General features: G+C 36.8%; 1 protein-coding gene across 4 annotated transcripts; it reads right to left on the bottom strand.

Annotated features, from left to right (window-relative positions):
- Positions 1–1,351: 1,351 nt before the first annotated feature.
- LOC121769051 (shikimate kinase, chloroplastic-like) lies at positions 1,352–4,695 on the bottom strand. 4 transcript variants are annotated; one of them, XM_042165712.1, is made up of 11 exons: positions 4,636–4,695; positions 3,837–4,175; positions 3,161–3,219; positions 2,956–3,010; positions 2,790–2,862; positions 2,546–2,633; positions 2,227–2,309; positions 2,015–2,144; positions 1,856–1,934; positions 1,705–1,769; positions 1,352–1,612 (listed from the first exon to the last, which is right to left on the bottom strand). In XM_042165712.1, exons 2-11 carry the CDS (start codon positions 4,045–4,047, stop codon positions 1,577–1,579), a joined length of 879 nt encoding a protein of 292 aa, XP_042021646.1. In that variant the 5' UTR covers positions 4,048–4,175; positions 4,636–4,695; the 3' UTR covers positions 1,352–1,576. The 4 variants fall into 4 exon arrangements, with proteins under 4 accessions (XP_042021646.1, XP_042021648.1, XP_042021647.1 ...); XM_042165714.1 differs by having other exon boundaries at positions 4,632–4,671; XM_042165713.1 differs by lacking the exon at positions 4,636–4,695 and adding an exon at positions 4,534–4,625.
- Positions 4,696–15,975: the final 11,280 nt, after the last annotated feature.

Genomic DNA, 15,975 nt, shown 5'->3' with positions numbered 1-15,975 from the left:
TCAAATGTATCATAATTAAATATTTTACATTTTATTAATATAACTAATTTTCATCGTTTTTTATTGGATTGATTGCATGTAAATCTTATCGGTAGCAACCCGATTAACCCGCTGGGCTAGCCCGAAACCCGAGCTTTTAGGGTTAGGGTTGAACTTTTACAACCCGAAAAAATTCACAACCCGATTAGCCCGCACCCGATTGACCCGCAACCCGAGTAGGGCCGGCCCGAAACCCGATGGGCCGACCCGATTGACATTCGGTGCTACATTGCAAAGATAGGCGTACTTTATTATACTAATAAATTGGAAAATTGCACGAAAATGAAAGACGATCATTAGTAAAAGGAATCGATATGAGGGATTTTGTTAATAACGGATATACATAAGTTTATGGCAGTAACCCCGAGCATCATTTTATAATCACGAGTACAAAACCCGAGCATCATTTATAATCACAAGTACTAACCCTCGTGCGATGCACAATCCATTTTATTTTCTTTGGACTAATTTAAAATTGTCAGTTAATTAACTGAATTGAGAAACAATAACATCATACGGAGTTTATAAATCACAAATGTATATAATACTCACTCCGTCCCACTGAAGATAACTCAATTTTCTTTTGGTTTGTCCTAACTAAGATGATCCATTACTATAAATGAAAACTCTTTTATGTCTACTTTATTCCATCTCTCTTATTTTACTTTTTCCACTTAACATACAAAATAAAGTTACATAAAATCTCATGCCGTCCAAGGAGAAGTCATCTTTCCGACGGAAGGAGTAACATCATACTCCATTGAGATCCAATAACATTATATGAAGCGATGGTAGTTGTCGGACGTAAGATCACAACCTTTTACATAGATAGTACTTTTGATTGTTGCTACTTGACTCGCCTAAATTTGTGCAAGTAAAATTTCGCAAGTGTACGAAGCTATCGTAGTAAAGACTAGCTAGAGTATCGTATCCACAAGGACTAATTAGCACTTGAGTACCTCGAATTATAATTGTTCACTATCTAGACAACGGAATGGGGTTTTTCTAATTCTAAAAAGACTAACTAAAGCAGTAAAAGTAAACAAAGCAATAGACAATCTGAGTTTGGTAATGTCTGTGTTACCTTATCGTACCGATATCTTGTATGATTTGATACAGGTTAGTGACTAAGAAGTAAAACCTCAACATCTTGATGCAATAAAAGTTTCCAATTTTTGTTGTGTTTATTAAAGGTATTTCACACCAGCATATTTCTTGATGTATAAATTTGAAAAGAATGAATTTTAGTTATTGCTCATATTCTGCGAATAGTTATTCTGTTGCAGTATTTGCATGAAAAGTTACTGACATATTGAGATCAGAATTCTGCAAAATTTAATGAAAATACAAGTTAATAAGAATTACAAAGGGAAAACAATATCAAGTTAAAATTCACTACAACAAACATGAGCAAAACCCTACTTGATGGAGCCCAAGGTCTCCCCCATTTATTCATGCCATGTCTAGCAGCTGAAAAATCAACACAACATTTGCCTCACATAATAATATACAACATTCAAAGATGATAACTTCTTGCTTATTCCGTCAAGAAATGCTCGATTTGTATAAGCGCCTGTAAACGAGCATCGCTTCATGTTAGCCATGTTTATCAAACAAGCAAGATAAAGCCGGGGCGAATATAGTAGAGGAAGAAGGGGGGCAGACCTCGATGGCAATTGCAGTTGGAGAAATGTCGGATACATCTTCATATCCAAGTTTGGCCGCCATGTCTGTTTAGAACACATACGTTGTCAAAAATCTGGCACATTTTGTGGAGCGTGAAATATCAAACGAGAACTGTGGAATGAGAGCTTACTTTCAAGAGAGACTCTCACATCAGCATTGGCATACGCTTCACCCCTCTGTTTGAAAAGGGTAGATAATCGCTTCATGGTCTACACGAAATCATGAGTGGATTGTGACAAGTTTCAGTTATTGACCCCTTTCTATGATATCGACAAAAGTGATACCCTACCTTAGTGTAAGGATCTCCATCTCCATGATTTAACAGGGGACGAGAACCAGTTCCAACAGCTACAATTCTTCGAGCTAAGGCTTCCAAAGGCACGTCCAGCCAAATGCTGATACCCTTTCTCATGTGTCTCCTAGCATGCAGAAGCAAAGACTATTTAACATTACGGACCATATCCAAGAATTAAAAAAATCTAGAGCTTCACGTATTATTACCAATTGACTAGGCGTACAACTGCACCTCCGCCTGTTGAAACGACTAATTGATGCATCGAAGACAACTTCTTCAGCACTTCAGTCTAAAAATCAAAATTTTGACCATTAGTTAGTGAGAATGGACAAGATTTTAGCCCTTAACTCGTGTGTTTGTATGTGTGTATTCACAAGACGAGAGAGCACTCTCAGGGAAATGTATAGATGCATTATCAAGTGTTGAAAGAAGACAATAAACAAAATCTCGAGTCTTTTATTGTATGAGGACCTGGAAACAACCCAATTTATAGTAGAAAAAAGTAATGGTTTAGTGTTGGCTAACCTCATTATCTCTAAAGAAGCTCTCCCCGTGTATCTTGAATATATCGGCCACAGTACGTCCACCAACACCATCCTCTATCAGTGCATCACTGAAACAGTAATAATACTGAAGTTCAGAATTAAGTATGGCATGATTTGCAGTATGGGTTTCCGAAAAAGACAAGAAACAAATGATTGTTTCCTATGCTGTGTCTGTTTGTGTGTGTGTGTGTCCTTTCTTTTTGGAACTGACAACAGGAGCTAACCAGTCAAGAAAGGAATATCGAAGGGCTTCTGACAAAACCTTGCCCACCGTTGTTTTCCCAGATCCCATCATTCCTGTAACATAGAAAAAAATTCAATAGAAATGCAAATGCAAATGAACTAAAGAAGCTGAAATATTTTTGTCAAGTATCTGATGTGTTTACCGACCAACAAGATATAATGAACGTCCATCTAGATTTGGTTCAACCTCTTCGGCTTTACTCTGCATAGCAATATCCAATTCAAGTTCCAAGTATCGAGAAAACGCCACATTTTCAAAGCTTAATCTATTTGCATACAGCTCAAGGCAGTGGTTTTCCACTAAAGTGGTTTCGTGCATTCAGACATTAGTAAATGAAATGCAAGACCTTGCCTTTATGATTTCTGATTCATCAAGGAAAGCTGGAGAACTTTCAGATTCCAGCACCGAAGCTAAAAACAGAGAACACTGTAAGATTTTAGTGCGCAGTCAATGCATGAGGGATTCAGAAATTAATTTCTTTGTTTCTTTTTATAATTTAAACGATGGAAAAAGACACTGAACTTCTTATGAAATGTCAAATGAGCACTCCAACAATGGAGAGAGACTAGTGAGGATATTATACACATATGCACACATGGAGAGATAGGATATATAGAATGATAAGTCAAATATACTTCTTCCCAGATTCAACAATGCGTATCTGTAATCAATGGTTTGGATGAATTCAACATTTTTCCGGGCCATTTACTAGTACGAAAAAGGTAATCTATGTTCGGAAGAAAAGGATACAGAAAAGTCCTGTAGTGGGGTGTCGTGCAATGAATTTCAAATTTAAAAAGTTGCTAAACAGAACTTCCAAGGCGTTAGGTTCTTGTTGTTCGAATGGGAACACCCATCAGCGGTTATCACAATTTTATTAATTAGATACTTGAATAAATCATAACAATATCTTGGCATGAAAGAGTTAAGTTCTACACTTAAACCCATAATAAAACCACCAATACATATCCAGTATCCACACGAATCAGCAGAAATGTAAACCATCAGAGAGCAAACTTCTACCTACCTTTATGGTTTTCAGAAACACACGAGACCTTCAAAGTCATAAATCCATGGAATCGTTCTTTAACACGTGCACAACGAGTAACTGGCATATGATACAGCCGTTGCCCCCCATACTTTCGGAAGAGCTGCAACGAACCAGCCGGCTTTCTTGCAATCTTTTCCGTGCTTACCCAATTGGGTAATTGCAAGCCTGATGAAACTCTAGCCTCCATGATCTATCCCTACCTCTCCCAAAACAACAAAATCACAGTCCCAAGAAAATGAAGCCACTAACGAAATTTGAGCTATTCTTCAAATGATAAAAAGCTCAATCCTAGAAAACAAAATTTCAGCTGATATTCTGCAAATGACATAAACTTTAATCAGAAATATCACCTTAATATAAATACCTAAACTAAAAATCCTAAAATAATCCAATCCCTAGCATCCAATTTCAAGAAATTCGTGCAAAATAAACCATAACTCTTCATATAATCGAAATGAAATAAACTTCAATCCTAAAAAAACAAAGTTTCAGATGATCTTCTGCAAATGACATAAACTTCAATCTGAAATCTCACCTTAATAGTAATAAATAACCTAAAACCCCCAAAAAAGGTCCAGCCTTTAGCATCATATTATCCAATTTCAATACATTCACACAAAAAACCCATATGACAAACTACATCAGAAATCGAAAATAGACAGAGGCCACCTACCAATTTTCCTTGAAATAGCAGTGAATGAATAGAAACAATAGATAAATGTGAATGAATTGAAGAAGGGATGAAAATAAGAGTGTAAAATAATGTGTTACCTACCAGAAAATGAGACGATGGTTGTAGTTGAGAATCTTGTGATGAGAAATGGGGTAGGTGGCATCAAAAAATTTATCAACTTTTGAAATGGAGTTGTATTTATATATTCCTCCATCAATAGTCAAATCTCACGTGTGTCGTTTGCTCTTTCTTCAATTTAAAATTATTATGCTTTAATTTAATTAATTATTTATTTAACTTGTAGAGTAGTGCTAATTTTTTAAGTTAATAATTATAATTATATTTATTATTATATTCCCACATTCTCCCAACATACATATTATCAGTTTTCACAAGATTTCACAAAATATTGTTTGATACTCAATAATGGTTAATTTTATTGTGGGCACGGGTTTTAAGAAATGTAAAGAAAAAGTTAATTGGAAAGGTTAGTGGAATATGAGACCCACTTTTTTATATTGATTTTATAATAAAATGTGAGTGAAGTGAGTTAGTGGAATGTGAGACCTACTTACCAATTATGGTAAAAATGAAGTGTGACAATTGTGGTGGGACGTACTGAAATGGAAAAGAGTGACAATTATTATGAGACAGGGGGAGTAGAATAATAAATAAAGAGAAAACAAGTTAAATAGTACATTAATAGAAAAATAAAAATATAATTTAATTAATAATGAAGAGAGAAAATATAGTTAAATGTATTAATGGTAGTTTACTTTTATTCAAAACTAGAAATGTGATATTTTTATGGGTAAAAAAAATTAGTATATGTTTTGAGACGGCAAAGTAATTTTTTAAGTTTTAATAGTAAATAAATGTTAATTAGAAGCTACTAACTGTAATTCTTATTTTATAAATCATAAATCTAACAACGAAACGGATTAGACACAAAAATGTTGGGAGTTAAAATCCAATTTATTTCCCATCTTTTAGACCTCAACGTAGTAACTTTTTTTCCATTTTCTATTGTATAATTGTTTAAGTGAATGTTAATCCTTTCGTCCCTTAAGTGAATGTTAATCCTTTCGTCCCTTAACAATACATAATGCGAAAATGTAACGAGTTTTAATACTAAATTAATAATATAAGAGAGATAATTAAAGTAAATTAATAATATAAGAAAAATAATTAAAGTGTTGTCAGTCCGCCTCATTAGAATGAAAATAGCCAAAAATAGAAGTGGACTTATTATAAACGAAATGAAAGACTAAAATGATAAAAATAAATTATTTTTGGAGACGTGGGAGAACCAGTAGGTATAAACAAGACACATTTTATTAATCTCAAACAACTAGCCAAATGAAGTTGAACAAATAGGTGAAGGGACAATAGGGAAACCGGAAATGAGAGGTTCATTTTTCTACTTCGACAAATAGTCAAACACATTGGGGCCTTCTTCTGCAAGAGCACCTCATTTGAAACTCAAGGAATGTACTTGTTTGTGAAAATGAAGTGAGATGGAGTCATTGTAACTAACAAAACATTCATTCCCTTGTTCAAGATTCCACTAGAGTATCTCTAAACGAGAAAGATAAATGAAGAAGTTATCTGATAAAATATAATAACCGTCATTTTTACCATTTTTTATAAAAAAAACATTCTTCAAGGAGTGAGGTACGTACGTTGGTATTATATTTTTTTCATTTTAAGGATGTATTTTTACATCTTCATTGAATCAAAGGTAAATTAAAAAAAACAACAATTTTTCTTGGCGGGAGAAATAAACACCACAAAATCTTAACAAAGTCTCAACAACAAACACTGATGAAATAAATTTACTTCTGCTCCAAAAAAACCCAATTTCCTTATTAAAAAGACAACAAGCGCCAAATTAACTCACCCCACTCCTCTCGTAATTCACTTTCTTCTGCTCCCAAAGCCAAGTATTTTGAGCTAATTATGTTTTAAATATTGTTTACCATTTTATATTGTTTGTTAAATACTAGTATATTGTTTAACTTTATATAGTACTACTCCCTCCGTCCTAAGATAAGTGAGCACAAACTTTTCAGCTCGGGATTTAAGGAAATGGAGTTTTGTTAGTAAAGTGGAAAATGAATAAAGTAAGATAGGTAATAAAGTAGAGGGAAAAAGTAAGAGAGGGAATACCAAAAAAAAGGAAATGACTCACTTATCTTGGGACGTCCCAAAAAAGAATGGGAGTCACTTATCTTGGGACGGAGGGAGTATTACATTACAGTAGACAGTAGACAGGAATACCTTTTTCTCTTTGGAATTTATTAATTTTAGAAAGATATATTTCGCTTTTCAGGGATGATAAATAGATAATATACTATTTTAATATATCTTTGCCCCTTTGAAATACTGTTATTAGTTAATCATTCCAAAGGTGCTAAGTGCTAACAAATGAAATGGGACTGCCATTCAGAACTCATTTTAACTAACAAAAGATTCATATTCTAATTATTCAAGCTTCTATTCATTTAACTGGAAAAGTACACATCCATCTTCACGATTCAACAAATTATCATCCATTTAAAGAAAAAACATATTTTTAGCTCAAAAACAAGCAGAACATAATTCCTTCTATCTAATATGGATTATATTCCACATCATTTATTACTACATAAATCTAAAATATATAGTGTTTAGTTCTATATATATCATTAGTATTTGTTTTAGCAGAATTTGATTTAAAGAAAGATATCTTTATACATCTACACAGGGTTGTGATCAATTGCTAACTTTCTTAAGTTGCTAACTCTACTAACTCATCAACACAATGTATTAAAAATATCAATACATAAATTTGTTGACATTTACGGTCATTTATAAGATTCAAAATAAAATTAATTAAATTACTCTCTTCCTCCCCAAACTATAATCATCTTCCCTCTTTCAAAGAAATATATTTGTCGTTATTTTGCAGCTTTTGGTACATATTAATCTCTCTTTAATACGTACTTCCTCCCCTTAAATTTTATCATAGTTTGACCGGCACGGGTATTAAGAAATATAATAAAAAGTGGGTAGAGAAAGTTAGTAGGTGGTGGGTCCTACTTTTAAAGTATTAGTTTTATAATAAAATGTGAGTGAGAAAAAATTAGCGAAATGTGGGATCCATTACCAAAAATGGTAAAAAGTGAAATGTGACAAAATTTGTGGGACGGACGGAAATGGAAAAGTGTGACAAATTTTCAGGGACCGAGGGAGTAACAATTAGTGTTCTCTCTCCTTTCAAAAGAAGCAATCCAACCTTCTTCCAAATTTCTGCGAAGGTGAACTAGCTGAACTCCCAGACGGTGCTAAGTGCCCCTTCCTCTGTCTATTCAAACTCATGATTTTTTTTATGTAAATTTAATTGTTAATTATTTTGTCTTGAAACTCATTACCTTATGCTTTTTTTTGTAAAGAGGGAACATCTTTTTTGGTCCACGAACTTTACCAAAGTATCATTTTAGGTCCGTGAACTTTGAAAATATCATTTAAGGTCCACCAACTATGAGTTAATATCATTTGAAGTACTTTTTACTATTTCCAAGTTTTTTTGGACGAAAATACCCTCAATACCTTAAATGGTGTATATTTTTAATAAATTTATCATACACTCATATTTTTTTATAAATATCTTTACAATATATTTTTTAAAAATTTTCTAAATATAATTTGACCTTTAATATTATCATTTAATTTTGTGACATGCAAGAAAAGATCTTTATTCAATTTTTTTATTATTAAAGAAAAGTTCTTTATTCAATTTTTAAAAAAATTAATATAAAAAATTGAAGAAGCAATTTTACTTGCATGTCACAAAATTAAGTGATAATATTTAAGGTCAAATTATATTTAGAAAATTTGTTAAAAATATATGGTAAAGATATTTATAAAAAATATGAGTATATGATAAATTTATTAAAAATATATACACTTTAAGGTATTGAGGGTATTTTCGTCCAAAAAAACTTAGAAATAGTAAAAGGTACTTCAAATGATATTAATCTATAGTTGGTGGACCTCAAATGATATTTTCAAAGTTCACGGACCTAAAATGATACTCTGGCAAAGTTCGTGGACCAAAAAAGATGTTCCCTCTTTTGTAAATTTATTTTTGAATTTCTTGGTATTGACATTGTTCTGTTTGTTTAACTCAATGTTGAGGGTAGTGTCATGTCCGACTTTATGCATTTGATGGTGTCAGTAGGTGAACAAAGTAGGTTCTTAATTTGTACCAATGTTTATCCCAATCTTTTGCTATTAAATGACCTTTGTAGGAAAGAAATCAGGCGGATTATATGTCATTGATATGCAAGAATATTTATCAAAGATAGAATGTCATTAATGTAAATTAGGTTTATCTTATTTTGTAAGATTGTAGCCTATATAAGTTGTATGATCTTTGTACATTAAAGATGTCAATAAGAATGAATCTTTATACCTGAATTCTATCATGGTATCAGAGCGGGTCGCCGACTGTGGGTCATATTTAACTGACCCAGCAGTATATTGGGGCTGAAACCGAAAAAAATGACTGACCTAGTAGTATAACTGGGCTAAAAATTTGGGCCAGTGGTCCAACCGATCGAAAAAAAAAAGATTGGGCCGATTGTCCAATCGATCATAAAAAAGTTCAATCCCTCCAAGATTCATCTTGAAGGGTTTAAGGGAGGGTGTTGACAATTGAAACATAAAAATGAATATAATAATATCCCACATCGCTGTACACAAAGAGCTTAATCCATTATATAAGTCTCATGGGCCTCTCCTCCTATCACCAATTGGTTTTAGGATGAAACCCATGGATTTCTATCATGGTATCAGAGCAGGAAGTTCTTAGGCTCAGAAAATTCTCATCATAGCCGGAGTATACCAATCCCGACCTTTCCGGCCTAAACCGAACCAGAACATACCCAACCTACAACAACAAAAAAAACATGTCAGACACAGAAGACAACAAACACGATCCAGAACAACCGGCGACGAAACTGAAGAACAACAAGAATGTCACCGTGGCATTCAAGCTTAATGGGAAAAACTACCTATTGTGGTCAAGACTTATGAAAGTCAAGATCGGAGGCCAAGGTGCCTATTCATATATCAGAAACGAACCCCCAGAACCCGGGAGCAAGGGTTATGACGATTGGGAAGAAGACGATATGGTGGTGTTTTCGTGGATCGTCGATAACATCGAGAATGAAATAATTGCCGACTTCGCCCACCACTTGCCGACCAAAGCGCTATGGGATAGCCTCGCCATCACATTTGAGAACAAGGTAGATAAGTATCTCATCTATGACCTGGAGGAGAAAGCAATCACAATTAGACAAGGGGATCTAGATTTAGAGACGTATTACCGAAGAATCAACGGGCTATGGATTAACATCGACTGCTGCCAGAAGCAGCCCATCACTTGTTGCGACAAGGGCGTGAATCAGTACAGAACGCATGCGAATGAGAAGAGGTTGTTCAAATTCCTGACCGGACTGAATCGGGAGTATGATTCAATCCAACGAGAGATCCTCAAGGAGGACCCCTACCCATCAGCCGAAGCAGCATACGGATGGGTGAAGACGGAGGCGGCTCGACGGAACATCATGCCACCGGCATCGTCTTATCCCCACGAAGCCGTCGGCAATTACACCGGAGATACATCATCTGGGGAATTGGAAGCGTATTTGGCGCCTAGAGCCAACGCTCATCACCGCGACACGGACCACCGCGCCCCGCAGCTACCGGCCGACCGGGGAACCGACAAGACACGTCCAAACTCTGGTGCTCACATTGTGGTAAGCAAAAACACACGTATGAGACGTGCTTTAAGAGGTTGGGGTACCCAGAGTGGTGGGAAGAACGGCAGAAGGCGAGAGCACCCCAATCTCAGGCCAAATTGGCTGTCGGAGTGAACGAGGAAGGAATACCGAAGCAAGTCGGTACCAGCATTCATGGGGGAAATGGTGGACAGGGACCGGCGGTGAACTCAGGAGCTCAACCCGGCGGCGGCAACGTGCGGGGGGCCGGCAATTTCGCCGGACGCACAGAAACGACGGGAGGATCAGACGGAAGGGGTGGCGGTGTAAATGGAGGTAAAGGGTTTGGTTTTATACCAAACCCTAATTATTTGCCTAAATTAAGTTTTCCCCCACAAAAGTCTCAGTTTTTACAGAATAGACCCCATAAATTCAACATTGAACCCCTGATCCTTATAAATCTGAAAATGACCCCAGCTGTAGTTTAAATATCGCATGAGCCACTTTTCATGGAAATTGCAAATCAGCCCCAGTTTTATGTGATTATTTTTCTAAAAATCCGTTCTCACCACTAGAAAAAGTTTCTGCTGCATTTCATGTTGATAATATGACTGATACACATACGAAAGGATGGATTTTTTACTGTGGGGCAACCGACACTATGACTCCAGAGAAAAATGATTTTGTTGATCTAAGTTGTGAAGTTGATAAATCCTACTCCCTCCGTCCCAAGCTACTTGCACTTATTTCCTTTTTGGGCGTCCCAAGTTACTTGCACTCTTTCTATTTTTAGTAAAAATTTTCACCTACAGCCGTCATTTTTTACTTTCCTATACACTCATTCCTTAATCTCCGTGCCGAAAAGGAAAGGGGCGAGTAGCCCGGGACGGAGGGAGTATATTAGAACTGTCAATGGGGAATTGATTACAGTTGTCGGATTGGGAACTATTGAGATATCTCCCACTCTTCGTCTCAAGAACTGCCTATATGTTCCCACTTTATCTTAGAGACTAATGTCTATTAGTCATGTCACGAATGAATTGAATTGCACGCTCCTAATGCACCCTGACTTTTGTATCTTGCAGGATATTCAGACGAGGAGGATTCTTGGGCGTGGCACTGAGAAGCAAGGACTCTACTACATGGACGAGATAGCTCAACATGGTAGTGCGATGCTGGCTCACGGATCCACGAAACAAGAAACTTGGCTTAGGCACCGAAGATTAGGACACCCCTCCCCGGGTTATTTTAAACTACTTTTTCTGAACCTTTCTATTCCTGCTGATTTTTCTTGTGCAACTTGTGTTTCGGCCAAGAGCCACAGACAGTCTTTTAAACCTACGAATACTCGAATGAATTCCATGTTGTCCTTAGTGCATTCTGATGTGTGGGGTCCAGCCTCAATTGTGGGTGGAAATGGTTTTAAATATTTTGTGATATTTGTTGATGATTGCACTAGGATGACGTGGGTCTATTTTCTGAAACACAAGTCTGAAGTATTTGATAGATTTACATCTTTTTTCAAGCTTATCCAAACACAGTTCCACACTACTATTAAAATCCTTAGATCTGATAATGAGAGGGAATTTGTGAATAATATCATCACCCAATTCTGCACAGAAAAAGGTATCATCCACCAGACCTCTTGTCCCTATACACCCGAACAGAATGGGGTAGCTGAAAGAAAGAACAAAATAATCCTAGAAATGACCTGAGCCTTGATGATTGAATCCAAAGTCCCGAAATTCTTTTGGCCCGAAGCAGTTGCCACTTCTATCTATCTCATGAACCGACTCCCCACAAAAATCCTTCAGATGAAAACACCTCTTGATACCTTGTCCAAACTTGCCAAAATTCCCGATCATCTAAACCTTTCACTAAAAATCGTCAGTTGTACTGTTTACGTTCATATCCCGAAACATGAAAGAACCAAATTGTCCCCATGTGCAACCAAATGTGTCTTCGTGGGGTATGGGTTAAATCAGAAAGGGTACCGATGTTTTGATCCTCACACCAAAAAGGTCATCACTACTATTAACTGTAACTTTTTGAAAACCGAATTCTTTTACCAAACCCACCTTAGTAGCCAGGAGGAGAGTGATCCAGGTAGTACTAGTGACTATCTAAGTTGGGTTGTGCCATTGTCAAGCTCTTCGATTGAGGATCCAACAGAACCAGTTGTCACTATCTCCGAGCAAGTCTCACCACAAGAGCCGACTCAACCACTGCCTCAAGCTCCTCCTCCGACGATATCCGAGGTAATACCTGACTCGGAGCGGTCTTCTGTACCTATTTCCATTGACCCAGTTGAAACAGAACCTCAAGAGGAGAAGAATGGCATCGATGGAGATACTGGACGATATATACTTCCACAACGAAGTACAAGGGGGATACCGCCAAAGAGATACTCCCCTGAAAAGATAGGGAAGAAAAGCAGATATGGAGTGGCGAACTTCGTGCAAGGAAATCTATCTAAAATGGCAATGGCTTTTGCGGCTGCATTGTATGAAGAGGAAGAAATCCCAACAACGGCCGAAGAAGCAATGAAACATAAACACTGGAGAGAAGCAATGTTTACCGAAATGAAGGCCTTGATGAAGAATAACACGTGGGTAAAGGGCAAACTACCTGAAGGGGTAAAAACTGTTGGGTGCAGATGGGTATTCACAATCAAGAGAAAGCTGGACGACACGATAGAAAGATACAAAGCCCGACTCGTGGCGAAGGGATATACTCAGACGTATGGCGTAGATTATGCTGAAACATTCTCTCCGGTAGCCAAGATTAACATTGTAAGAGTGTTGTTTTCCATTGCCGCCAACAAGGACTGGCCACTTCATCAGTTCGATGTGACTAATGCATTCCTCCATGGAGACTTGCCGAAGCCGGTCTTTATGGAACCTCCTCCTGGGTTTACTCAAGAATTCCAGAATTGTGAAGTCTATCAATTGAAGAAGACAATTTACGGATTGAAACAGTCCCCACGGGCATGGTTTGGAAGGTTCACAGAAGTAATGAAGAAATATGGGTACAAGCAGAGCAATTCAGATCACACTCTGTTCCTCAAGAAGAAAGATGGTAAGATCACGTGTCTGATTATATATGTAGACAACATGATCATTACAGGGGATGATGAAGAGAAAATTAGCGAGTTGAGAAAGAACTTGTTCAAGGAATTTAAGATTAAGGATTTGGGGTTACTCAAGTACTTTATGGGAATAGAGGTACTACGGTCGAAAAGGGGGATCTTCATAAACCAAAGGAAGTACATATTAGACTTGTTGGCAGAAATTGGGATGATAGATTGCAAGCCAGCGGAAACCCCCATAATTCAGAATCGTGGGCTACAGTTGAAGGAAGAAGCAAGACAGACAGATAGGGGGAGATATCAGAGGTTAGTCAGAAAACTGATCTATCTATCCCACACAAGGCCGGACATAGCCTATGCAGTGGGAGTAGTGAGCCAATTCATGCATGCACCTCAGGAAGAGCATTGGGAGACAGTGCTGCGAATAGTTCGATACTTGAAAGGGACGGCCGAACACAGAATTATGTTTGAGAAACATGGTCACATGGAGGTTCATGGTTTCACTGATGCTGATTGGGCCGGCAACCTGAATGACAGAAGATCAACTGTAGGTTATTTTACCTTCGTGGGAGGAAATCTTGTAACGTGGAGAATTAAGAAACAGAAAGTGGTGGCACTGTCCAGTGCAGAGGCAGAATTCCGAGGAATCAAAAGTGGGCTGACAAAGATATTGTGGCTAAGTAAGCTTATGACAGAATTGGACCTGCGCCCAAGATAGCCATGCAGGCTATTTTGTGATAACAAGGCAGCAATTAGTATATCCGAAAACCCGGTTCAACATGATCGAACCTAACATGTGGAAGTAGACAGACACTTCATCAAGGAGAACATTGAAGCTAAGGTGGTGGAACTGCCATATGTCAAATCTGAAGATCAATTGACGGATATTCTGACGAAAGCTGTGAACTCAAAGTCATTCCGAGACGTATTAGGCAAGTTGAGTATCGTGAATCCCGTTACTTAACTTGAGGGGGAGTGTAGGAAAGAAATCAGGTGGATTATATGTGATTGATATGCAAGAATATTTACCAAAGATAGAATGCCATTAATGTAAATTAGGTTTACCTTATTTTGTAAGATTGTATCCTATATAAGTTGTATGATCTCTGTACATTAAAGATATCAATAAGAATGAATCTTTATACCCGAATTCTATCAACCTTCATTCATTGTGTGTTGTTTATGTGTGGTGAATGGCGAGAAAACTCAAAGAAGTTGGACTGGCCAGGAAGAGGAGATGCTAGTGATCACATTGAAGGAACTCGCTGCTCACGGGTGGAAGTCCGACAATGAATTTCGAACCGGATATCTTAGCAAGCTTGATGATGCTATGAACCAACAGTTACCATCCTTAGACATCAAGATCAATCCATATATCATTTCGAAGATCATTGTGTAGAAAAAAATCTTGCTCGTCATTGGTTGGTATTCTCAAGCGGAGCGAAGTTGGATTCAACATGAAGGGTGACTAAAAGATAGACTATGATGACGATCAATCGGATCAGATTATTAAGGTATCTGATACGGTGGATTCTGTATCAAAGAGGGGTCGATGAGGATTCTCCAGATAAAGGGTCCGTTCGCAGAGGAGATCTCCATCGAGCAACCGAGAAACTACCACCAACTAGGGTTGAGCGGAAAAAGATAAAATTGCAGAAAAATAAAGTGCGAGGAATAAGAATAATTCTGATATTATTGATTAATTAAAATGAAGGTTTCCTACACATATTTATAATATGTAGGGATACAATAATATCCTACCAAATGTGATAATTCAATACTAAATAAATAAAAGGATATTGGGGATATTTCCGAAGATATGCTCGTATCAGTATCCTACCAACTATGCTATATGAGAGCATTTTTTGTAGTCTTCTTTTAATTTTTTATTGCCCTAGAGGACCGAGGATGAGGTGCAATAGAGTGATTTGTGCAACAAAATAATTTTGCATAATGTCCTCTAGCAAGTGTATGAGCAACTTGTAATGCCTACCAATCCGATTTATTCTTTATGGTGAATTTGAGTACGATTTCCTGAAAATGCAATGAAGTAACAATACATCATGACGAATGTACATCACAATGCTATCAAATTGTGTTTGTATCAAAAGGAGTAGAACCGGTTACGTTAAATGAACTGAAGCTCATCTCAATGTCAAATAGGTGTATCACATGCTCAATTTAAAAAAATATAGAATTTCTAATGGCTTGTCTTACCAATTGAAGAGTGTGGAGGTTGACAACACTCGATGGTATAAAACTAGAGTTTGGTGTAAATAGTTAGAGTAAAATTAATTTTTGATATGACATTATTCAAAAATGAGTGTTTAGTGTAAAATGGTTAGAGATGACCTAATGCCTTCCATGGCACAAACTAAATTAACCATTCAATTTCGGGTAAAACAAAAAGCACAACTTTAAACAAATTTTGCGAATTAAAATTATGGTCCACTGCAGAAGAAAAATTCAAAGCTATGCGAAAGAACAAAATCCAATATAAAACAAACCTTCGGAAGGTCTGAGAGGTCGATAGCACATAACCTCTTCTATCACTGTTGTTCAACATGAAATAGCCCCAAAACAAAAAAG

Source organism: Salvia splendens, chromosome 15 (assembly GCF_004379255.2).
Source record: "Salvia splendens isolate huo1 chromosome 15, SspV2, whole genome shotgun sequence".
In the NCBI taxonomy this organism is placed as follows: Eukaryota; Viridiplantae; Streptophyta; class Magnoliopsida; order Lamiales; family Lamiaceae; genus Salvia; species Salvia splendens.
This window is presented reverse-complemented; position numbering and strand designations above follow the sequence as displayed.

Bases quoted from the DNA above. Each gene is read 5' to 3' on its own strand.
- LOC121769051 (XM_042165712.1), bottom strand. From the start codon at position 4,047: ATGGAGGCTAGAGTTTCATCAGGCTTGCAATTACCCAATTGGGTAAGC. The intron at 2,863-2,955 runs GTCGGTAAACAC...TCTATGTTACAG, and splicing joins ACGTTCATTATATCTTGTTG to GAATGATGGGATCTGGGAAA. The intron at 2,310-2,545 runs GTTAGCCAACAC...TTTGATTTTTAG, and splicing joins GCTTCTTTAGAGATAATGAG to ACTGAAGTGCTGAAGAAGTT.